General features: G+C 45.8%; 1 protein-coding gene across 3 annotated transcripts in view; it reads right to left on the bottom strand.

The window, feature by feature from the left end:
• KCNN2 (potassium calcium-activated channel subfamily N member 2) overlaps nucleotides 1-25,416 on the bottom strand; it is a 105,552-nt gene that overhangs the window by 60,197 nt on the left and 19,939 nt on the right. For all 3 annotated transcript variants that reach the window (XM_028748584.2, XM_028748583.2, XM_028748585.2), the window contains one exon: nucleotides 16,101-16,519. In XM_028748584.2, coding sequence (XP_028604417.2) covers nucleotides 16,101-16,519 — 419 coding nt within the window. The remainder of the gene's footprint in view (nucleotides 1-16,100; nucleotides 16,520-25,416) is intronic.

A 25,416-nucleotide genomic window follows, 5' to 3' on the forward strand; every position in this document is an offset into this window, starting at 1 on the left:
TATGTATGAATATGAATTATGTTATTACAAGGCCAACCTTTCCACGTAGATTATTGCACTCTTGTCTAAACAGGGCGGTGGGGAGGGGAGGATTAAAAGACATTCATAGGATAAATCTCTTCGTAATAAGCATATGTGACAAACTAATTATGTCAGCAGGTCTGCAGTCACCAGTCTTGCTAGATAAGCAACTAGCTGAGAGACCAGGAAAGACAACCTCTGCAATCTGCTTTGAAGCAGATGTCAGTGTTGGAAAGCAAAAATAATTCAGGGTTTGGATGGCTGCCTTTTAGAACTGCCACACATCATGTGTCCAGTGCTTCTGCATGAGGAGATGAGGCAACAGAATTAATGCTACAGTTTTTAGCACCAAATAAACGACGGCACTACCAGAGTGTTTAGTTCTGTTAATATATTGGTGAGGCCAATGGAGCTCATTTTTAGGAGACGGGGACAAGCCAAAACATTTTTATTTAGAGAACAATTTATCTGGGGTTGCTGTAGATGGATGACATAACTTATTTCATTTGGGTGCTTGGCTGAGTTGCTACTGAAGTCCAGGACAATCTGGAAACCCAGCTAAAAAAAAGTCAAAAAGTATTCCGAAGCAGTACAGGCAGGTTTCGCCTATCCCTATGGGTAGGAGAGAAAGTATTGCTTTTTGCAATATACAAAGCTTCTTTAACTATCTCAGTCTTTTTAAGTTATGGAAGTTAATGGGTTGCTATGGTCTTTCAAAAGTCTCTTATCAGCCGAAGTCTGAATACATGAAGTAGTCTACATTTGCAAAAGCGTGGAATGGGCTTTTAGCCACATGACTCCCATTAACCTTATGTTCAGATGTTCAGCTAGCCTTTTGCAATGCTTTGAAGCTTGCCTCTTATAACTCTTCCTTCTACCTCTTATCATGGAGCAAAACACGTCGCCTCTAAATGCAATAAAATGAGAAGGGTTTTGCCCAGGCAATCTAGATGCAAGACATACTCCTTCAGAAGCTAAAAAAATAGTTTTTGAAATAGTTGTAGTGTTACTTTATGATACTGATGTACATTGTACTTGCTTTAATTAAGATATTTTTGTAACTCGCCCTGGGAGCATTTGGTGAAGTACGACTAACAAATGCATAAATAAATAAATTGATCAGAAACAAATGGCTTGGCCATAGTTTCTCCGGCTCCACCCCCAATTTCCTCCTAAGCATACAGTGGTAAAGGTACCCCTGCCCGTACAGGCCAGTCTTGACAGACTCTGGGGTTGTGCGCCCATCTCACTCAAGAGGCCGGGGGCCAGCGCTGTCCGGAGACACTTCCGGGTCACGTTGCCCGCGTGACAAAGCTGCATCTGGTGAGCCAGCGCAGCACATGGAACGCCGTTTACCTTCCCGCTGGTAAGCGGTCCCTATTTATCTACTTGCACCCGGGGGTGCTTTCGAACTGCTAGGTTGGCAGGCACTGGGACCGAGCAGCGGGAGCGCACCCCGCCGCGGGGATTCGAACCGCCGACCTTTCGATCGGCAAGCCCTAGGTGCTGAGGCTTTTACCCACAGCGCCACCCGCGTCCCTAGCATACAGTGGTACCTTGGGTTAAGTACTTAATTTGTTCCGGAGGTCTGTTCTTTACCTGAAACTGTTCTTAACCTGAAGCACCACTTTAGCTAATGGGGCCTCCTGCTGCTGCCGCACCGCTGGAGCACGATTTCTGTTCTTATCCTGAAGCAAAGTTCTTAACCCGAGGTACTATTTCTGGGTTAGCGGAGTCTGTAACGTGAAGCGTATGTAACCTGAAGCGTCTGTAACCCAAGGTACCACTGTACTTGCATAAAAGCTAGGTAACAGGCAACAGTTACCCATGTTCCTTTCCAGCACGTGAACATCAACATCGTTCATCAAGCCACTTTGGGGCCATGAAAAAAAGTAGCAGTTTTAGTTAGAGGTTCATACATTTCCTTCTTCTTTTACAATGTGGCAGGAAGATGCAGGGGAACCCATGGAGAGCCTGGGAAGCGAGAGGACAGGTTTGCAAGGAAAGAGTGGCATCTTATATCAAATATATAAAAGGATGTCACATAGAGGAGGGAGAAAGGTTGTTTTCTGCTGCTCCAGAGAAGCGGACACGGAGCAATGGATCCAAACTACAAGAAAGAAGATTCCACCTAAACATTAGGAAGAACTTCCTGACGGTAAGAGCTGTTCGACAGTGGAATTTGCTGCCAAGGAGTGTGGTGGAGTCTCCGTCTTTGGAGGTCTTTAAGCAGAGGCTTGACAACCATATGTCAGGAGTGCTCTGATGGTGTTTCCTGCTTGGCAGGGGGTTGGACTCGATGGCCCTTGTGGTCTCTTCCAACTCTATGATTCTATGATTCAACTATACCTTAAAATAAATACAGTAAGCTTTGGAACAGCTTATGCAATGTTTTCAAAGTAATGCAATATGCCCAGGTTTCACAGCTCTAATATTTTGCTGAGCTTGGGCTCAAAATGCATTGTCAAGAGATGGGTGGCAGTCATCCAGACTGGGTTATGTATGGGCTCTACTTTCTCAGAAACACACACAATTGTACAAGCTGTGATACACAAATAGAACCTCCCAAGATCTAGCAAGTCACTCACTCCAGAAAATTGTTTGCTACCATAACTAGCTTTGATTATCCACCAAGAATGGCTTCAGGTGACTCTTCTGCTGTATACAGTAGATCCTTTATGATTGTATACAATCTCTGTTGATGACAATGGAGATGATGATATTCAACTTATTGCCCACAATTCACTAGCAGATCCCAAGGTGGGTCACAACAAGCTAAAATTCAACATCAAAAGCCAGCCAAAACAAATTGCAGCCATGGGAACAGAGTTATGCTTTGGATATTACTGCTTCCTTTTGCTCTAAATTATGAATGCTTGGCCATATGGTTCTAGAACAGTGGTTTATGTCTTTCTAAATTTTTATGCTGATTGATTCCCAGAACAACATAAACGTTGCTGTTTCCCAACAATATTGTAGAAAATGCTATGCTTTTCTTTAAACAGAATGTCCTTTATTGAGAACTCAACTGGATGTGATGGTGGAATCCATGTTTATTTAGTCATATATCATCCATGTTTATGCCTAAAAGAGGGTAAGCAGTGGGATCTACTTTTCACACCAAAAAAAGAATGCACATGTGCAGTGAGCTGACCCCCATCCCAGGCTTCATCATTCAAGCATTTCTCTCCCAAGCTCAAATCACAGCCAGTTACCCAATAGTTAAAGGTAAAGGGACCCCTGACCATTAGGTCCAGTCATGAGCGACTCTGGGTTTACGGCGCTCATCTTGCTTTATTGGCCAAGGGAGCCAGCGTACAGCTTCCGGGTCATGTGGCCAGCATGACTAAGCCACTTCTGGTGAACCAGAGCAGCGCACAGAAATGCCGTTTACCTTCGCGCCAGAGTGGTACCTATTCATCTACTTGCACTTTGATGTACTTTCGAACTGCTAGGTTGGCAAGAGCAGGGACCGAGCAACGGGAGCTCACTCTGTTGCGGGATTCGAACCACCAACCTTCTGATCAGCAGGTCCTAGGCTCTGTAGTTTAACCCACAGCGCCACCCGCATCCCACCCAATAGTTAGGTTGGGACAAAAAAGCCTGAAATGATGGAGAAGGTGAGGTAGGGTAAAGAGTCAGTTATTATTACCTGTATTCTAATAGGAACATACAAAGCTCAGTACCAAGTCAGATCATTGGCCTATCTAGCTCATTATTGTCTATACTGACTAGGGTTGACTGGTGGCTCTCCAGGGTTTCAGGCTGTGGACAGTCCAAAACCTTCCTTGAGTTGCTGGGGTTTGAACCTGGGACCTTCTGCATGCAAAGCAGATGCTCTACCACTAAGCTATGGGACTTCTGAAAGGTAGACAGTAATCTCACCCCGACCTGTTTTGGAATGAGACATGTCAAGAACAAACACAGCTGGCCCCAGGGATGGAAGAAAAAAATGGATTCAATGTGCATTCAAAACCTAATCTGCAAATTTGCACTTCCAAAACAATATCGAAACCACAACAAAGTTATCTTTCAGAATTTGAACATATCTGAATTTTGCAAGTTCTCCAACAAATGTTTATAAAAGTATTAGGGAGAAAAGTGTGCATTAAAATGAAGGTATTAGTGAAAATAACACTGAAATGTATTATAAATGGGGAAATTTGTTACAAATATGTGTACGTTAGTCAAAAGTGCGTATAAAATGTGTATATTTGGAAAAATGGATGCCAAGATGACACTGAGTTTTCTTGAGGCTTATATTACAAAGGGGGAATTGTAAATTGCGGCAAAATGTGGAGAACTAAATTTAACATTGGGAAAACAAAACAAAAAATCCCTCAAGAAACTGAAATTGACAGATACTTCCACCCCTAATGATTCCATCATATTTGGTATGGCTGTGCCAAGCCAATCAATTGCTATCTTTAGATGCCTGCATAACTTCAGGCTGATGTGAAATTTTGGTTGAAAATACTAAGCCATGGCTGCTGTGCTTCCTTTTTGAAGACCCTTCTCCCTACAGCATCAAAGTGATACCAAGATGAGGAGCATTAAAATGTGGTAGACTGTGGCCCGTTGTTCTGCTATGTTGCAGATCATCTTGGGTGGATGCTCCGTGGCCACAACAACTGATTCCAGGAAGCTGTGGCAATACAGAGATCCTAAGTCATAAACAGATGTGTGTGTGTGTTGTAAAAATGTGCATAAGCATTTGCTGGAGCAAGTGCGTGCCAGACACAAGTTCAGTATTTTACAATATTGTTACTTGCTCACTTTTGAAGTTCTGCGGCTCAGTGACAGGTTCATTTGCAGAACATGACGAGCAAGTGTAAAACTCTTTGCATTAGTGAAAGTTGCAAAACCCAAATGCCTTAAAGACTTGATGGAGACACACTGCACACAAAAACAATACACAGCCAACCACATAAAAAACTTCTCAGGGCCTAGAATTGGTGTGCTGTTGTTTTTTAAGAATTTAATTCAAGATCTGTACTATCAGTTTATTTCTTTTCCAGTTCAGAATCCAATACAGAGCTAAGTATGTTTAAGTCCATTGATTTCACTGGGACTGAGAACACTTAACTCTGTGTTTATTCAAGGGCAGAGCTTCACTAATGAGTTTCTATTTCTACTTTGCTGTTGTTTTGTGTGCCAATGTCTTTGATCGTTACTGTATGTTTTCTTTCCCCCCACTACTTAGATATAAAATATTGTTTTAAAAATGATTGTACCCATCCTTAATTATGAACACCTTTTTTGAAGTGCAAACATTTAAACAGCAATACAAATTAGGCTTTCAGCCAATTAACACTGACATTTCAGCATCTGGCAGGAAAGATGGAACGACAATAAATTATTTGACCGCTCCCTGCATTGGTATGCTAACAAATCAAAGTGATAATGGGCAGTCCTTGATCACCGTTGTTAATTAATTTTTTATGACTGCTTTTACAACACTGAAGAAGGAATCTGTTCACGAGTAATATTTCAGTTTCAATGATTTCACAAAGGTTGGGCAGGTTATGGTTTCAACTCAGTATTTTCTCTGCATTCTCTTCCTATGATTTTAATGCAAAGGTTGCATTTTGCCTTCCAACTCACTCTCCTTTAGTGTCCTGTTGTTGTTTTATAGAAGTTGCAATGCTGCAGGGAAGGACGTGTGTGTTTCATCCACTGAAACACAAATAACACATTCGGTACTTTACGGAGCTAATATATTAATAATGGATAAGTAAATAAATAATGTATTTCTAGCCCATCTTTTTTGGCAAGGCAAGTTACAACAAATGGAAGCAGCGTTAAGGGGTTGTATCCCTTGGGGCCATCTTGCTCTGGTCAATGGAGCGTCCACCCATTTCTCCCCTGTAGCCACCCCCTCCTCAAAATCTGCTCTAGAAGGTTGGGGAACCCCACCCCCCAGAGCAGATTTTGGGGTGGTGAAAGGAGAAAACAGAGAAATCCCATTGGATACAATCCTAAAATTTAAAATAGAATAGGGTGGTAAAAAATAAATAACATTAAAAGAACACTAAGAGATAAGTAAAGGTAAAGGTACCCCTGCCCGTACGGGCCAGTCTTGACAGACTCTAGGGTTGTGCGCCCATCTCACTCTATAGGCCGGGGGCCAGCGCTGTCCGAAGACACTTCCGGGTCACGTGGCCAGCGTGACAAGCTGCATCTGGAGAGCCAGCGCAGCACACGGAACGACGTTTACCTTCCCGCCAGTAAGCGGTCCCTATTTATCTACTTGCACCCGGGGGTGCTTTCGAACTGCTAGGTTGGCAGGCGCTGGGACCGAGCAGCGGGAGCGCACCCCGCCGCGGGGATTCGAACCGCGACCTTTCGATCGGCAAGCCCTAGGCGCTGAGGCTTTTACCCACAGCGCCACCCGCGTCCGTACTAAGAGATAAAACTGTTCTTAAATCAATCACAAAAACCCCTAATTGAAACTGGGGTTTTAAAAAAAGAAAACGCCTTTAGAATTTTCCAAATGACCAACAGAGAGAGGTCCATATGAATTTCCTGGAAGTACATGAAGATGATGGCTTCCTGACCTTCAAGGAAGGACCAATGGCACAGCCTCTGCATTACATGCAGAAGGCCTCAAGTTGAAGATGGAAGGATTTGGCATTAAGTGAACCTTCACTGATAAGTGGGGAATCAACTTTTAACATATGCATGATGGCACAAGTAGTTTTTTTTAACTTCCCCATGGAAAATTGGAAGCTGTTACATAGAGTCCTCTTGTAGGGAGGAAATAGTGTATTTCAGGGGTGCTCAAACTTTTTTCAAAGAGGGCCAGATTTGATGAAGTGAACATGCATGAGGGCCAACCAAAGTTTTTTGCAATTTTACCCCAGAGTTGTTGAGCTTTTTATAGGATTGAAGTTGTTGAGCTATTTTTAGGGTTTGACCCCAGGACATATACTGCCACAGGGGCCAGATTAAATCGACTGGCAGGCCAGATTGGGACCCTGAAACAGACTTTGGACATGCCTAGTGTATGTGCACATTCTGAACAAGACCCATATGTGTAGTCATAGATTAGTGCATGAACCAGCCACATGCACATTGTAGCCATGGTAACAGGGTCATGGCACTCCAGTGACATTTTCAACACAACTTTACATTCTCCTTAACCTTTGGTAACCGAAATAAAAAGATAATTATCTTTTGTTTGATCCTTAACAGTATTCAGCAATCACCCTTTGTGAGCCAAATCAATTAACAGCCAACTGGCCTGCTGACCAGGTTCATTCCCACACATATTCCTGTCTGACCTCTTCCTGTTATCCTTTTCTCTTCCTGTATTGGAAGCCTTTTTCAGCAGGGGAAAGAGAGGAATGAAATGGGCATGTTTCCCCATTTGCTTCTAGTAAAACATTAAGAAATATTTTGATTACAGGCAAGCCCAATCTTCTCTCCTGTAAAGGTTTCCTATTTAATTTTACTATATTTTAAAACTTGGCTAATAAGTATCTTGAAGCCAAAGCAAATGACAGCGATTCAGCACAGCCTTTTTTGTGTGTGAGGCTTACAGCTTTAGGGAAACATTTGCAGCATGGTGTGCAGGAAATTGGGCGTGCAGTTCCAATTAATCCGAGGAAACAAGTATCGTGTTTTTTAAAAGTAGCATATTTTTTTTATATATATATAAAATATTCATAATATTTACAATGAGAAATCCACCACACCCATTATGCAATTCCTCTTTAGAACATGGGAGCTTAGTCCTCCCCTGTCAGGCTTCAAGAAATCCGCTCCCTCCCACTGTGGCAGCCAAGAAGCAAATAAACAAGAAGAATTTCTTATCAAATTATTTATTCACTATGCACAGAGAGAGACGAAGGAAAGCAGTCTCCCCTAGATAATGGCGTTGCTCTGAGTAAAGTCCCACCCCCTCCATCTCTCCTATTCTACGTCATCCCTGTGGCGGCTAAGCTGAGCTTTCTGCCTCTGAGCTTTCTGTTCTATCACCCTTAATGCCCGCCAGGTCCTGGGACAGAGGGGGTCAGGAATGCTTTCCAAGGACACTGAGTCTGTCAGCTGTCTCTCCCCTGGTGCTTCTTCTTCTTCCTGTTGTTCCTCTTCCAGTATTTCCCAGCTTCTGCCCCCGGCAGCCTCTGAACTATGCCCTTCTGCAAACCGCTGTTCTAAATCTATACTGTCCTCCTCTTCTCAGGAAGGTTCAGGAGAAGGTGGGGGGCAGACCCCACCATTCCTCCTCAGTTCAGCCCCTGACACCCCTCCTCGCAAGGACTGTTTCAGTTATTGTTATTGTCAGGGTTGCTTCCCGATCCCAGCTCACAGAGGATCACGCTAGCCAACGGTCATTAAGTAAAAGTCTTTATTGAGTTACAGTTTCCATTCTCAAGCTGCTGCGTGCAACTCTACGTCTAGTAGCTAGACCGGCGAAGCTCCGTCTGAATCTCCGCCCCTCGTACACCAACTTAATATCCTAGCCCTGCTCCACCTTTTCCGCCTGACTGTTCTTCTCTGGGTCCCTCTGCCCCCCTGGGTCTCTTCCTTCCGGGATTCTTCTGACGCTGACCCCCCGGACCCTCCTGTCTCCTTGCGCCGGGCTTTAGGACCCGGCTCCCTTTCCGGGCTGCCTACTGCGTCGCCTTCCTGTGCATTTGAACTTGGCGCGCGCGCCCAACCTTCCACCTTCCGTCTAACCGTCTCTTCGCTCCCAGATGGAGGTGTGGCCACTCCTGACTCGTGCCCTCCCTCCTGTTGTGAGCTGCCAGCGCTTGCCCCCTGGCTCCCTTCCTCTTCTCTGTTCTCTGGCGGTGACGCTGGTCCCGATCTCCAACTGCTCTCCTCTGAGTCCCCTCTGGCTCTATCTTCCTGGGGTGCCCCCCTAAACTCCCCCCTTGCCCTGGCCACTGGTGCTCCTTTCTGTGAATCCTCCGATTCACTGGAAAGGCTCGGAGATCTCGGGTCGTCGTCATCGCTCATCTTTTCTTCTGCCTCCTCCCCTTCGCTCTCTGTTTCCTCCCTTGCCCTTGCCTCTGCTCCTGAACCCCTGACATCCATCCCCCCCTCGAAGCCCCCCACTCCCCCTTCCCCTCCTTCCGGTGCTGGAGTTGGGTGCTGCTGTGTCAAGGGAACGAATGTCGGGTACCGTTCGCTTCCCGTAGCGGGCCTCCTTCCGAAGTCTTCCGGTTCTTCCTCCCTGCTCTCGTCGACGACGGTCACCTCTGCTTCCATCTCTGTGCCGCCGTGCTCGAAACCAGGGTCGTCCCCGAAAACGTCCATGTCCGTCTCTCCCTCACTTCCTCCTGGCGGCGTTGCTCGTCCTGGACCTTCTTGCCACTTCCTGCGCCACTGCTCCTCTGGTCTGTCGTCCCACCAATACGAGGGTTCTGAGGCAGATCCCGAGGGTGACCCCTCCGGGGAACGGACGTCTCGTGTCGGGTCCTCGTCCGAGTCGAACCCCCGGAACGTGCTGGCCGAAAGCGTGGGCGTGAAAAGCCAGTCGTCGAAAAAGTCTGCTGGCATTGGTCTATGTGGGAAGAGGGCATGAAACTCGTCTTTGAGCAGAGGTTCGTCCAAGGCGTAGCCCGGCACCCAGCTGTTCGCACTGGCCGTGGTGCGCTCCTTGGCGAGAAAGTATTCTACCCCTTCTTCCCCCCATCTGGAATCCAAAATCTCTGTGACTTCGTTGATGCGCTCCTTCTGTGCCCCTCCTGCGCGCCCTGTTCTGTCTCTGACCGGACTCGGCGCCGTTCCGGGTTCCTGAAACCTGTGCGGTGCCTTGTAGGGAGTGAGCACCGATCTGTGGAACACCGGATGCATTCTGGAACCCTCCGGAAGCGCCAGCCTGAAGGCCACCGGGTTGATCTGCTCTTCGACTTGATAGGGCCCCAGTTGCTTATGCCCTAGTTTCTTCTTGGCCAACGACCTGGCCGGCACTGCGTGGGCTGCTAACCAGACCCAGTCTCCCACGTGGAGCTCTTCGCCAACCCTTCTACTTTTGTCCGCTTGTACCTTGTATGCGTGCTTGGCCAGCTCCAGGTGGCGCCTCAGCTGATCGTGGACTTCCTGCAGCTCCGACGCGAACGCATCTGCCGTCTGCGGCTCCCCCTCCCCCAGCCTTTCCAGTCCCGGAAAAGTTCTGGGGTGCCTCCCGTTGTTGGCGAAGAACGGCGTGATCCCCGTGGACACGTGCTTCGTGTTGTTGTAGGCGAACTCGGCGAGCGGCAGGTAATCCACCCACGTCACAGGCTGTTGATTTGCATAACACCTCAAGTACTGCTGCATGATGGCATTGACCCGCTCGGCTTGCCCGTTGGTCTGCGGGTGTCTCGCCGACGCCAGGTTGATCTTGACGTTCAGGAAGCCCATCAGCTTCTGCCAGAAATTCGAGATGAACTGCCGCCCCCGGTCGGACAGAATAGACCGTGGCAGACCGTGAACCTTGAACACGTGGTCTATGAACAGTTTGGCGGTTTGCTCCGCCGTGGTCACCTTCGCACACGGAATGAAATGTGCCATCTTGGAAAACAGGTCCACCACCACCAGCACTGCCGTCTTGCCCCTCGAGCTGGGCAGATCCGTGACAAAGTCCAGGGCCACTCTCTCCCAAGGTTCGACCGGAGTTTGCAGCGGTTCCAACAGTCCGGCCGGCGGTCTATGCACTGGCTTCGCCCTCTGGCAGGTGTCACACCTCGCCACGTAGTCCGCGACCTCCCCTCTCATTCCAGGCCACCAGAAATCCCTGGCGACTAATTCCACCGTCTTCTCCTTGCCGAAGTGCCCAGCCGTGGGCGCGTCGTGCAGCTGCTGCAGCACCTTGGCGCGAAGTTCGTCTCCCGGCACGTAGATGGCCCCTTTACGGATGAGCAATCCATCTCTTAGCTGGAAACCGTCGGCCGCTGCCTTGCCCCTTTGCACCTCTGCCATCTTTGCTTGTGCGAAGGAGTCCCCCTGCAACGCTCGTCGCACCGCCTCCAGGTCCACGGTTGCCGCGGCGCACGCCCACACTGTTGGTGCGAAGATGTGCATGGCGGCCGCTGGCGTTGCGTCCTCCAGATACTGTGGCTTACGAGAGAGAGCGTCCGCCATGATGTTGGTGTCCCCCGGGACATACTCTATTCGGAAGTCGAAGTTCGCAAAGAACTCAGCCCAACGTATCTGCCTCTGGTTCAGGAACTGTGCCGTGCGCCAGTGCTCTAGGTTCTTGTGGTCCGTGCAAACCTGCACCGTGTGCTTGGCGCCGATCAGAAAGTGCCTCCACGCCTTGAACGCTGCATGAATGGCCAGCAACTCCCTGTCCCATATGGTGTAGTTCTGCTCGGACTTGCTGAGCTTCCTGGAGTAAAACGCTCCCGGTCGCCACACCCCTTGTGGGTCTTTCTGCAGCAGGACCGCCCCCACGGCTCTGTCCGAGGCGTCTGTCTCCACCCTCATCGGCTTGCTGGGGTTGACGTGAAGCAGCTGCTCTTCCGACGCGAAGAGACGCTTGAGTGCCTGAAAGGACTGTTCCGCCTGCTCTGTCCAAATGAACTTCTTTTTCTTGGAGCTAAGCGTGTCAGTGATGGCCGCCGTCTGCATAGCGAAGCCCTTGATAAACTTGCGATAGAAGTTCGCAAAGCCGACAAACCGTTGGACCTCCTTCCGGTTGCGTGGGCTCTTCCAATCCAACACCGCTCGAACCTTGGCGCTGTCCATGGCGAGCCCCTTGTCAGACAGCTTGTAGCCCAGAAAATCCACCTCCGTCACGTCAAATTGGCACTTCTCCAGCTTGGCGTAGAGCCTATGTTGCTTTAGCCTGTTCAGCACTTCCTTGACGTGTTTGTCATGCTCCTGTTGCGACTCCGAAAAGATCAGGATGTCATCTAAGAAACAGACGCACGTCTTGTAGAGAAGTCCCGCCAACACGTGATGCATGAATGCTTGAAAAACGTGGGCGCCATTTTGCAATCCAAACGGCATAACTCTATATTCGTAGGTCCCCAGTGGCGTGAACATGGCTGTTTTCCACTCATCTCCCTCCCGCATGCGAATGAGGTTGTACGCCCCTCGCAGGTCCAACTTGGTGAACACTCTGCCCTTCCGCACCTTTGCGAGGAGGTCGTCAATTCGGGGCATGGGGAAGTCCGATGGCTTAGTCACACTGTTCAAGATCCTGTAATCCACTACAAGTCTCTTTTGGGGCGTATCCCGCTTCTTAACGAAGAACACCGGACTGCCTCCCGCTGCCTTGGACTCCCGGATGAAACCGCGCTCCAAATTATGATCTATGAACTCCTTGAGTTCTTGCAGTTCGTCCTCTGACATGGAATACAGTCTCCCCTTAGGCAGCGCCGCTCCTGGCAGCAGGTCAATCTTGCAGTCATATGGCCTGTGAGGTGGTAGCCGGTCTGCCTCCTTCTCGCAGAAAACTTCCAAAAATTCTGCGTACTTGTGGGGAATCGCTTGCAGCGTGCCTAGCAGCAGCTGTGACTCCTCTTCCTCTCCTTCCTGCCTGGGCACGATGCAGTGTTCAGCACAAAAAGAAGAGCCGAAGGTCAGCTGCCTCTGGTACCAAGCCAGCGTTGGGCTGTGCTTGTCCAGCCAACTCATGCCCAACACAATGGGCGTGTCCGATAATTGAGTGACGTTGAAGCTTATGACTTCTTTGTGATTCCCAAGTCGCATCACCATTGGTGGCGTTTGCTGCACCACTTGCCCCCCTAGCAGCTCCCTGCCGTCCACCGTGACAACCTGCAGGGGCAGTGTGGCCGGCAGCAACTGTATAGCATGCTTGTTGACAAAGTCCTGCCCTATAAAGTCCGCATTGCTGCCTGAGTCAATGGTGATTGGCACGTCCATGGTGATGCCATTGGGCAGCTGGAGCGATGCGGTGAGCCTCACCACTGGTTTGGGCGGGAGGGGGTTCACGGGCTGTAAAATCTCTGGGGACTGCATCATTAATACGTCTGGCTGGGCCCCAGTGCCTCTTCCTCCAGCCAGACTGCGTCGTTTCCCTGCTGTGGTCCTCCTTGCTGCGTTGCTGCAGTCACCATTGCTGAGGCTGCAGTGAGCTTGTTGAGCCTCTGGGGACACTCTTTCGCCATATGCCCTGGCTCCTCACAGACGTAACACTTCCTGTTCCCTCTAGGAGGCTTCGCTTTCACTGCTGCTGGTGCTAGGGCTCTGGTTGCTGACTGAGCCCTGGCACCTCCAACCTCCATAGGTTCAGCTCCTCCTCCTGGCGGAGGCGTGGATTGCGTACGCGCTGCTTCTCTGGGAAAGAAGGAGGAGCCCCTGGCTGTTTCGCGCCCTCCACGCCCTTCGTCCCTGCTCCACGGACGTCCTTCCAGCCGCACCCCCACTGCCAGCGCCCTCTGCACGACCTCCTGGGTGGTCCGGGGTCTCTCCCCCCTCGCAATTTCATCTTTCACAGAGCTGTTTAATCCCTCCCAGAACAGGTCTCTTACAGGAGTCGCATCTCTGTCCCATTCTAGGGCACTTGCCAAGGCGAAAAAGCGGGCATGGTACTGCCGTACGCTGGCCCTTCCCTGTTTCAGTCCATGAATCTGTTGCCTAGCAAGATCCACGTCAATGCTTGATAAAAAACACGCATCCATCGCTTTAATAAAGGCATTCGCATTTTGGAGCGCCGGATCGTTATCCCTCCACAAATTGCGCAGCCATGCTCTGGCATCCCCATGCAAATAAGACATGATGAATCCCACTTTCTCTTGCTCATCTCTAAAATCTTTACTCAGCAGTTGCAGTGCACACAGTACGTCTGATTTAAAAATGGGATACTGTTGCAGGTTCCCATCGAAGTGAGAGACCAGACCGCCTGTGCGTCTCCCCAACCCAATCCCCTCTGGTTTGGGTGTCTGTTGCCCTTGCTTCGTAAGCACTTCCAACCTGACCTGGAGATCCCTGTAGGCGGCAGCTGCGTCCTCCTCTCTCTTCCTGGATGCGAGAGCCTCGGCATTCAGCTGTGACACTGCTTCTCTGAGTTCCGCTATCTGCTGTTCAGCCGTCATGTCGGCTGCCGTTCGTGAGCTCGCTAGTAGGCACCTGCTTCTCTCCTCTCCTCGCGGCTGTAGATGCCCACAATTCTATGAGACGGAGCTTACTGTCAGGGTTGCTTCCCGATCCCAGCTCACAGAGGATCACGCTAGCCAACGGTCATTAAGTAAAAGTCTTTATTGAGTTACAGTTTCCATTCTCAAGCTGCTGCGTGCAACTCTACGTCTAGTAGCTAGACCGGCGAAGCTCCGTCTGAATCTCCGCCCCTCGTACACCAACTTAATATCCTAGCCCTGCTCCACCTTTTCCGCCTGACTGTTCTTCTCTGGGTCCCTCTGCCCCCCTGGGTCTCTTCCTTCCGGGATTCTTCTGACGCTGACCCCCCGGACCCTCCTGTCTCCTTGCGCCGGGCTTTAGGACCCGGCTCCCTTTCCGGGCTGCCTACTGCGTCGCCTTCCTGTGCATTTGAACTTGGCGCGCGCGCCCAACCTTCCACCTTCCGTCTAACCGTCTCTTCGCTCCCAGATGGAGGTGTGGCCACTCCTGACTCGTGCCCTCCCTCCTGTTGTGAGCTGCCAGCGCTTGCCCCCTGGCTCCCTTCCTCTTCTCTGTTCTCTGGCGGTGACGCTGGTCCCGATCTCCAACTGCTCTCCTCTGAGTCCCCTCTGGCTCTATCTTCCTGGGGTGCCCCCCTAAACTCCCCCCTTGCCCTGGCCACTGGTGCTCCTTTCTGTGAATCCTCCGATTCACTGGAAAGGCTCGGAGATCTCGGGTCGTCGTCATCGCTCATCTTTTCTTCTGCCTCCTCCCCTTCGCTCTCTGTTTCCTCCCTTGCCCTTGCCTCTGCTCCTGAACCCCTGACAGTTATGTACTGAAGTTCTCACCCTGGGCCAGCAGGGGGATACTGTAGATAGTTTTCATTCAGGTCCACGTCAGTTATTTTAGGCAGGAAACCCTGGGTTGTTGTTGCTACAATGTTGACAGCTGGCTGCCTATAAAAGCAGGCCGGCTGAGCTGTTTGCTGTTCAGTTTCTGTTCCAGCTTACAAAATAAAGAGCTGCTTTGGAGAAATCGCTGTGTCGTCTGCCATGTCTACCCACTATTCAACAGTTATAATAAGCTACATTAATTATTTTTATTAAAAAGAATGCTGGAATTCATAGAATTATGTGAAGCAATAGTCCAAGCCCTCTCCCATTCCCAGCCAAGTTGCAAGGTAAGAACATCTGGATATATGTACATCACCACTCCGATATTCAGCTTACATAATACTGTATAAAAACACATTTACAGTGCAATCCTATAAATGCTGTGTCCAGGACTGCACTGTAAACAGTGCATTGTTGGCTTGTTCTCATAGTTCTTTTCCCTGAAACAAACGACAAGTGATGGCTCACACATAACCACTGGGGCGATTTGAGTAGCATGAACCAGCAGACCTGCCTGGTTCCCAGTAAACCATGGTTTGTTTCCCTCATTAGCATTACATTCAACCAAGGCCAGTGACATTAACATGGGGCTCATGTTCACCAACATCTGTGAGGCCCCAGTTCTCCTGTATCCTTCCCCAGTTTTAAATGTGCATCATCACATTAATAACCACATCACAACATAATTAAAATACCTGAGATATAAATGGGAACGATAATGACAAAATATATTAAGGCTGCAATCCTATGCCCGCTTGCCCAGGGAGAAAGCCCAACAGAAGACCGCCAGTGGAACTGACTTCTGCGTAAACTCACATATTGCACTCTTAATAGTTCCCAGCCAGTTTCTTAAATGTTCTAGGTAAGCCTAAAATAAACCACAGGCAGATTCTGATGACTTAAATACCAGTTTAGGTGAAAGCGAAATAAATATCACTCAGCATCCTGTGATGCTATAGCAAAGTAATGATACAATTTAATAATCTCCTTAAAATGCTTCAAAGGCAAGGAGCTAGCAATTATAGGGAACAAAGTGGCATAAAGCACAAAACAACTAACATTTCTGGGGGGAGGAGCTGCACTAATAAAGGTCACATCCACACCATACATTTAAAACACACGGCTTCCCCCTGAAGAATCTTGGCACATCTTAATAAAATGGAGACTTACCTTTCGCAAGCTCTGACAGTCCATGCAGCAATTATCCACAAGGAGATACTAAAAACCAAGAGTACAGTTCCTGGACATATTGTCATTAAAGTCTTCATAACAAAACGAGTATTGAAGTTTATCTTATTTAGTGCTCCAATGCTTCTGGATGAGGCATCAGTGAAAAGTTTGCTATGCAAAAGCATAACTCTGGCAATAAGATATAGTCTTAAGAACATTGGTATGGATAAAATTATATCCACATCAGCTATTGTTGTAGATGGCGTATAGGAAAAGGCAAGCCGAGCTGTCCATGTGAATGTATAGTTGCCAGGGATAGGATGTATAGCACACACCAAGATTTCCAGGCAGATGAAGAAAATGCGCTCATAAGTCATGGCTATTCTCCAGTCATCTGCTCCATTGTCCACCATGAACAGCTGAAAGAGAATTGCAGAAGACTGACTTTAGCGAAATATTTGAAGAGATGTATAAAGAACATCAGTCATATTCTGAAAAAATAATTCATTTGAAAACATTAAAAACGTGATGTTTTCTTCCTTATTTTTTTACTTCAGGCATTATACAGAATCTCTCTCACACACACAGCTCTATCTAATGTTGAAATGAAATCCGTATATATGTTGTTGGGGTAATGAAGTTCCTTACGTTAGTCACGCAAACGCTAATAGCAGATACAACTTAAGACACATTTACTTTACTGCTTTGTAAATAGCTGGCCTAATCATTAGTTCCTCACCACAAATGAACAGTGAATAAGGCGAACAATTAAAAACAGGTTAGTTATGAGGGAGATATTGGAGTGACTGGTTGGGTGGTGAATCCATATGTATTGGTAGATGTATGGGAGAATAATGGAGTGAACGGCGTTGGCTGAGAAAGTATTGCATGATTTGTGTAGATGTAAGACACAATTTAGGTGTGGTATGTTAGTGGGGTGAGTGTTGTATATCTTGAGTCAGGCTGAAGATGGAAGGGATCCCTGGCTCTTACAATATTTTCAAAATCCGCTGCTATGTTTTTGATTTTGAAGGGCAATCGTACTGTTTTATACTGAACTGCATTTCTGTTTTGTACTCTGTTGGAGTTTTTATGGTTTGTTTTAGAAATATAATTGTCAGGCTGCTGCCAGAGACTCCCAGGGCTGGTTGCCCAGGAACGTACAAAGACAAGGAACGTTCTTACTGGCGTTGTCCCGAGTGAATCTCCACCCCCACCCCCCGCCTCTCCCACTTCCTCATTCATCATCCTCATCACCTTCTCTATGGGTGCTGCTACATGCCCTCTGTGTTTGAGCTTTTTGCTCTCCTACTTTCAAGGCTCGTCGGATTCTGGAACGCTTTCTAAAGACACTGCATCCATCAGCTGTTGCCGCCCTGGTGCTTCCTCTTCCTCCTCCTCTCCCATTATTTCCCCCCATCTGCCTTTGAGCTGTGACCTCCCTCAAAACCCTGTTATAAATCTAAACTGTCTTCCTCTTCTCTAGAAGGGTCAGGCTGCGGAGGTGGTCTCCACCATTCCTCCTCTGCACAGTCCCTGACAATAATACAAACATACTGTATGATATTTCTTATTTTGAAAACTGCTTCGAGCCTGTCTTAGTTTAAGCAGTATATAGGGCAGTATACAACTAACCTGTCCCGTCAGCACAAGGTTTTCTGCTTGCACAATGAGACTTTGCTCCCTCTCCTCCTCCATGTGCTCCACAACCCCCCAAAATCTACTCCAGAGTGTTGTGAGAATGCCCAGAACAGATCTGGGGAAGGGATGGAGAGATGAGATGGGAAGAACATACTGTGGTGCAAACAGAAATCCTTGCGCTGATGGAACATTCACTTAGTGCTATGTCGGATTCCAGCCATATGAAAAAAAGAAATAAATGTACAGCAAATATTTTCGTAAACTGGGAGCATTTTTACATGAATATCCCCATGGCCCAGAAGCATTATGGATTAGAAAAATCCCAAAAGAAGCATGGCTCAAGTTATCATTATTGTGTTTCTATGGAATTATAGCTAACTGGTTGCTGTTGGGTCTGACTCCAATACTTGATGTCTACTTCTGCCATTGATAATCTTCCTCACCTTTTCAGGCTTCTTAGCAGACAATCCCACCATTAAACCAGAAGGATACTACAGCTTCTCACATGACTGAGTATCTTTAGAAAGTATGTGTTTGAAAATGTCCCCGTATCAGAATTTCCCTTGTTGTGGAAATTTTTATTAGAATAAATGTTGCAGAGTAGGGAGCAAGATCACACTCACCGTCTTTGCTCCTGCCACCTAGAGAAATCTCCCTATCTATAATTGAAAAATTCATCAGTATAACAAATAACCATAGGCTAGCCAACAGTTCTCGCAAGGTGCTCTTGTAGTGGATGGAGGGATGTGAGAGAACATCCTTTGCATCCTTTGCGATGTCTCTTACCTCTGCCAGTTTGTTACCTATGTCAAAAGAGGTTTTAATAATAATAATAATAATAATAATAATAATGAATTCAATCATGTGAACCCCAACTGCAATCTGAAGTGGTAGAGTTGTGCTTTCCATCTTAGTAAGACCCAGGACTTAGTTTTAAAAGTTGCATGGAAATAAATGGCCCAAGTTCATACAACATACATTAAAATTTAATCTTGAAAATTACTCAAGGAAAAGAGTTATTTAACTGTTCGGTAAAGAAAATTAAAATTTTAATATCGTTAAGCTTGGTAGAGAATATGATTCATGAGAATAAAGCCATTTATATTTTATTAGAAAAAGGACTCCATCATTTTTCTTAATAGTCCAGATACAATGTGCAAGTTCCCTTTATTAGTGTGAATATGGTGCCTTACATAGGAGGGATCAAAAATTAAGTGGAGGTTTCTCTCAACCGTGCTCTGCTGAAGGTAGGTCTCTACCAGGACAGAAGGCGCAGATTGTTGTCAAGCTACCACAGGTGGGAAAACCACTGGTGATAGCCTGACCAGGGCTGAGGGATGTCAGAGTATTCCAAAGAAAATGGAAAAGGAAGCTGCAGTTTGCATGTTCACCTGTGGTCAGGAGCGGAAATCAGCAAAGCAAACATTATGGGGTATATGTTCACATCATACTGTTGTTGTTTTTATGTCTGCGGATGATGTATCATTAATGAGCTTTATTTGTGCTGTTTTGAAATCAAAGTTAGTTATGTAACATAACTTATGTAACTTCCATTAAATAGCAGAGAACAAGACGAATAATGGAGTTCTTGGCAGAAACCAAATTGCAGTGGAATGGAAACAACACAACCTTCTTGCATTCCCAATAGGGCACCAAAACAAATTGTTTCAGGGGTGGAGCAGGGCTGGCAATGGATGGGCTGGATCCAAACCAAATTGTTTCTGTCAGGATCCCAAATTAGGGTGCAGCTCATGCAGCAAAAAGGGAAATTGACTAACCCCAGTCCACCTTCAACCTCAGTTACCCATTGATGAGAATGTTAATGAACTACTTTGTAAGGTAGCAATACTGTTATCTCATTCTGTGGTAACTAAAGGGTCACAGAAATAAATAACATGGAAATAACTTACAAGACAAAGGCCAAAAAGCCACACACCAGAAGTCCTATCCAAATATTCCATGCCTACTTATTCTAGATAAGATCCCCTGAGATTTCCATTCAAACATCAGTTATTTTAAGATGGTAGTACTCATATCAAGATGCCTTAAACTAGATACAAGGAATCTTGAGGAGAGAGATGGATATTCATAAATATGTACCTGAGTCATTCAGATACATTCACCTGGCGATTCTGGGCCTTTCCTAAACAGTACTGTCCTTATCTCTAATGACTTGCAAATCACAACATGATACAACTTGGATACATAAAATAAGAGTGAGGCATAGGGCCACAATATTTTTGAACAGTTAAAAAACACTAAAGATGTACCACAGATATGCATTAATCAAAAAGCAAAACATTGTGCTAGGACTCACCTTCAGGAATCCTGATCAATGCAAAAGCATCAGTTTGAATGTCCATATTGTTACCACAGACATATCATATAACCTCTCCTAGGCAAGCTTATCTAATCTAAATGCTTCTTTATTCTGAACATGTCTTCCATATTCTAAAACACCCTTGGCACATGACATCCTGCCCAGTGCCAACTCTCCAGAGCTGTTTTTCTAATTGGGATAAAATGAATGAACCACAAGAAGATTGGCTTGTGGGGAGGAAAGAGGTTTCACTATAATTACATTTTGTACACATTGTTCTCACGGCAGGTTCTTGGTCGGGAAAAGGACAGATGAAAATGAAGTTTTAGGCTAATGTTCACACTTGGATCCTTGTTACCTGGTTCAAAGTTCTCATTTTATTTAAACTACAAGACATTTCATGACTTTTCATACTGCTCAGTCATGAGGTTTTATAACAAGAAACCTTTTCACATTCCTTTCTATATAGACTTCGAAGCTGTCTCATATCTACCAAGTTCTCCTTCAGTGAAATACCTGTCTAACAAGTTTCCTGACTTAAATTGCTTGATGTTTCTCATCTACATTTTGCGTGAGTAAAAACTCAATATATCCCTCATTTTCTATGGAATTATGTAAAGGGTTTCAAATGTAGGAATATATTTTTGAATAAATCAATCTTACATGAACTGAAGATGAAATGTAGCAAATTACATGAGATTTTGGTTTCCTACGTTGTAAGTACAGAGCACCCAAAAACCAGAGCACCACAGACAGAACAAATGAAGATATAATTTACAATTTGCACATTAAATGTGCTATAGAAATGATAACATGCTATTTGATGCAGCTGAATTATTTCTGGAAGTGTAAAACAAAGGTTTTTAGACAGTATTAGGCTATGCATCTACGCTGGTCCTTATATCAAATTATTGCTCCCTTTAAAGAATGCTGTAGGAAGTTTTTATTTTTTCATATCAGGATGATCAGAATGCATTACCTGTTAGTAGGTGCTGAACCTGTGATTCCGAATTAAAAGTGAATGAAGTTGCTGTGAACTCTTTGACATCCTAAAGCCCTGCTCAAATTTCTCTTCTGCTTGTAACAGGACACTATCGGTATTCTCCATTTCCTGTCCTGAACTGTAGTATAATATTAATGTGTAGCATTCAACACTATCAGTCCGCTTCAGATTCCTCCCTTTCAACATGTCCAATGCAGCTCAAGAGGGGGACAAAAATGTCCTTAGAAGTTGGTTGTTCTTTTTCATGTGGGTCTTTGACTACCAATCACTGGAGGATGCTAAAGTATTGGCTATGCTATGCTTCATCACTGCACTAACTCAAGCAGTTACAAGTTCCTCTGCTGCCTCTGTCACTTGAATACAGTTTATAGAAAACATTCTGGTCTCTGTGTAACCAATCTACTGTCCATAAGCATGCACTTGCATGACCTACTAGCTGGCCACAGATGGTGCAGCCAGCCATTTCTGCAATTACCTATCCATTCTGATTGTAGGAATCGCCATTGGTTATATCCATTGTCAGTGAGTTCCCTTGATGTGGTGTTGTTTATATAAATGGGTACCTGCGCATGCTGAGATTCCACTTCAAACCAGTAGTTAAAAACCGAGTGGATTAATTTAATGGAGAGATGCTGTTAATATACATAGGCTTTCCAGACACAGAAATGTCTGGCATTCTCCTCATTGAATGCTTGCCCCTAAAGCCCGGATGTTGTAGAAACTGAACTGATAAACCCCTATCACTTGTTTTCTTTCCAGGTCATTTATCCCTCTACTGAAACGAAATATTTTTTTCATACTTTCCATACAATATCTTTCTATAATGCAATTCTCACCTTGGAGAAGACAGGTTCTCATGTTTCTATTATGATATAGAACCATTTTGCATAGGGAACCATATGAGTGTATCTTAATAGAATTGTCATTAAGAAATAGTTGCCATCATAGATCATTTATGTTGCCAATATTTTAAAGAGTTATCAGAAGCCTATATGCTGGATAGGACAATTTTGACTCCAGGGTGGAAGGGAAATGGGTACAAAGGATAGTGGGCCAGCATAAAGCAGAGCAACTGGATTCTGAACTTTCGTTTCGTTTTTTTAAGAATTCACTGCCTAGTTAACTTATATTAGAATGGTATACATGTATATTCAGAAGTGAGTAACTTTATGCTTAATGGAGCTTATTCCAACCTATATAAAAGTGGGTACAGGAGTGCAGTAATCAGGCCAAATTAAGATTGGTTGAAGTCTTGGAGCTATACTAATTTGCAAAGAAGAACCCCAAAACATGGCCCATTATAGTACAAAGATGCCAAATTTGACATCTGCAACATAAAGTCTCCTTTTGCAGCTGAGAATTAGCAATTGATCCAAGGCAACAAGTGAACAAAACAATGATGAGTACATTAAGTTCAAAATGTGAAACTGCAAATAGTCAAAGTATTTTTTTTTTTTGTTTATCAGCCCTGGCAAACTGATTTGTGGTTGTCTTTTGCTGTTAAATATCAGGAGTAGACTCTAACTATCAAGCGTGGTGGGAGGGGGATGCATGCTTTCCTAGTTTTGGGCGTGTTTTCATATCTAACACTTCATCAACTCATTTTGTCTGTCAATGTTACCTTACATTTATACAGTTACAGATGTTCACTTATATAAAAATGTATTATCACGTTCCACAAATGTTTCGTTTGCATGGCTTAAGGTTAGTATTAGGGGAGAGCAGGACTCCTGAATCTTTAACAGCCCCGTGACAGGCAGAAATTAAACAGGGTAAGGCATTTCTAGAATGGAAATTCAGTTAGGGGGAAAGCTTTGCCTGTAGGCATTTTGTCTATCATCATATAATTATTACTTGTGTGTGGTCCCTGTTCACTTCTGAGCCCTCTCTGCCACCTGCAAGACATGGCACAAATGTGCACATCACAAAGAGTATGCAAATTTTATGCAACTTGGTGTCTTCTTCTGCGAGTGTAGAAGAGGGCCCGAGCAATATACTGCGTACTGGGCCTATAAAATTCTGCTGGGACCCCTGTTTGGCTGTAATAGAAATAATCAACACTCTCAAGAGTTACGTATGTGTGTGAAAATCTGGGAGCATTTTTGTTAGATGAGCTTTTGAAAGTTATAGATACTTGCTAAATAGACCAGACTGGGTTTTACTCATGTTGGTTCCATGCACAAGTTGCCAGAGGAAACCCACGCATTACAATCTTAATAATTTCTTCGTTTTAATATTTAATAACACACTGCATGTAACAGGTAATCCAATTATAATTCAATACAAGCCCAGGGCTTCATGAAGTTGGAGTAAACAATGTAGTTGGATGAAACTCCTCAAGTTTCAACATTTGAAGCCTTCTGTAAGGTGAGCAAGCAGAGAAACCAGGTATTATTCTACGTTAACCCACTGATTTGAGGACAAAGGGCAAATAGCATCATACAGATGCCCCTTTCTGCTGATCTGTTCCTCAGCCGCACCAACAATGTATAGTATGCCAAGAGTGTTCAGAGCTGTTTAAGAAGCTTACAGCTCAGCTCAATTATAGGTGCAGCCAGCTTACCTTGTGTGCTTTGAGATGACACTACAGATTTTTCTCCATTGCTGTTGAGGACTAAACTATTTATCTTAAACTAGGAAATAATACTAATTCTCAGAGATATCAGAATATGGCACTGAGGTGACAGAAGAAGCACTGAGAATAGATTACGTCTGCAGACTGTGCTGTCACTGAATGGATTTGCTGATTTAAAAAATATATAGCTTTGAGCCGCACACAAAAACTGTACTCGCAACTGCCACTTTCTGCAGAACAAAACTCAGGACTACTTTTGCAATTTGTTCATGTAGATCCACATTTTTGAAATCCTGTTCTAAATGGCATGCTGTCTTCTGATCCATCCAGCACAGCAATATTTTTTTCTGTCTCCATTGTGGATGATGCGTGCTGATCATTACATGTTTTCTGCATTTGTTCCTGCACTGGGTTCCATATCATGCCTCTGCCTTCTTTCTCCTGCCTCCCAGCTTAAGAAAATCTCTTCTGTCACACAGTGACAGACTCTAGAAGTAGACTTGCTTTGAATGCAACCTTTATTATATTAGATGTCTGAGGAAATAAGAAACAGTGTTTACTTTCCAACAAGTGCTTTGCTAAGGCTGTTAGGGAAACTAGCATGCTTGTATACAGGGAAGTGTAGTGGTTAGGTAAGCTACTGATAGAAAAATAAAATATTGTGACACCTCAAACACTAAGGGCAATATCCAACTGCTGCCCTTGCACAAGGGCAAAGACTTTTGATCCATCCGCTCATGGAAGAGGAAGGCAATATTTGCCATCTACCCCTGCCCAGCAGTCCCCATCAACACACTGCAAATCTGTGGGAGCGGGAATTGGCAAAATGTCAAAGACTGGGTGCCTGCTGCTGGCACAGCAGTGTTAGGAGGCACTAATTGGATATCCTCCTAACCCTAACAAATTTATTATGGGGTAATAAAATGTGTGCCCAAAGGGATGATAAAGTCTTTAAGGTAAGGTTACCAGATTTTTTTTTCAAAGAATCGGGGGACACATTTTTTTTTGAAAAGACAAAAAAAAGTTATTTTAAAAAGTTATTTTTTTTAAAAAAAGTAATATCTTCTCTTCTGTGGTCTCCTCTGTCACGCGGCCTTCCTCTGTGCCCCGGCCTGCTCTCTTGGGGCGCTAGCCACCATGGAGTAGGCTTGGGTCGGGCCTGGGCTTGGCCATGTGCCCTTGTCCTCCCGGTGCTCTCCTACCTCTTCTCCTCGCGGCAAGGCTCCCCTCTTTTATCTCCTTCCTCTTTCTCTCTTCTCCTCTCTTCCTTCTCCCTATGTCAGCTCCAGGGTTTTCCTGGCCCCAGAGCACCGCTGGGCAGTCAGCCAGGTGTTCTCGCTCCTGGTTCGATTTGGGTCACGGGGGGGGGGGCTGGTCAGCGGTTCCCCCAGTTGACACGCCAGGCGTCCCTGATTCCCCCTTGGTAGTGGCGGCAGCGGCAGCAGTCTCAATAGCCCGGAGCCAGCCTGGTAGCACAGTTGGCTCTGCCTGGCTTCAGGAGCTGCCCGCTGCCATGGCACCCGCCATTTTGTCTTGCCAGAAGTCCCCATATGATGTGTCTTGTGCCGTTGAACTAATCATGCAACATTCATTCCCTACTAATAAATCTGCAACACTTAAAATATAAATACGGGGACATTAAATGAAATCTGAGAACATTCCAGGGACAGATTTTGTCCGGGGACAGATTTGTGAATCCGGGGACTGTCCCCGGGAAACGGGGACGTCTGGTAACCATACTTTAAAGTGCCACAGAACTGTTTGTTGTTTTGCTAAA

Source organism: Podarcis muralis, chromosome 11, assembly GCF_964188315.1.
Source record: "Podarcis muralis chromosome 11, rPodMur119.hap1.1, whole genome shotgun sequence".
Classification (NCBI taxonomy): domain Eukaryota; kingdom Metazoa; phylum Chordata; class Lepidosauria; order Squamata; family Lacertidae; genus Podarcis; species Podarcis muralis.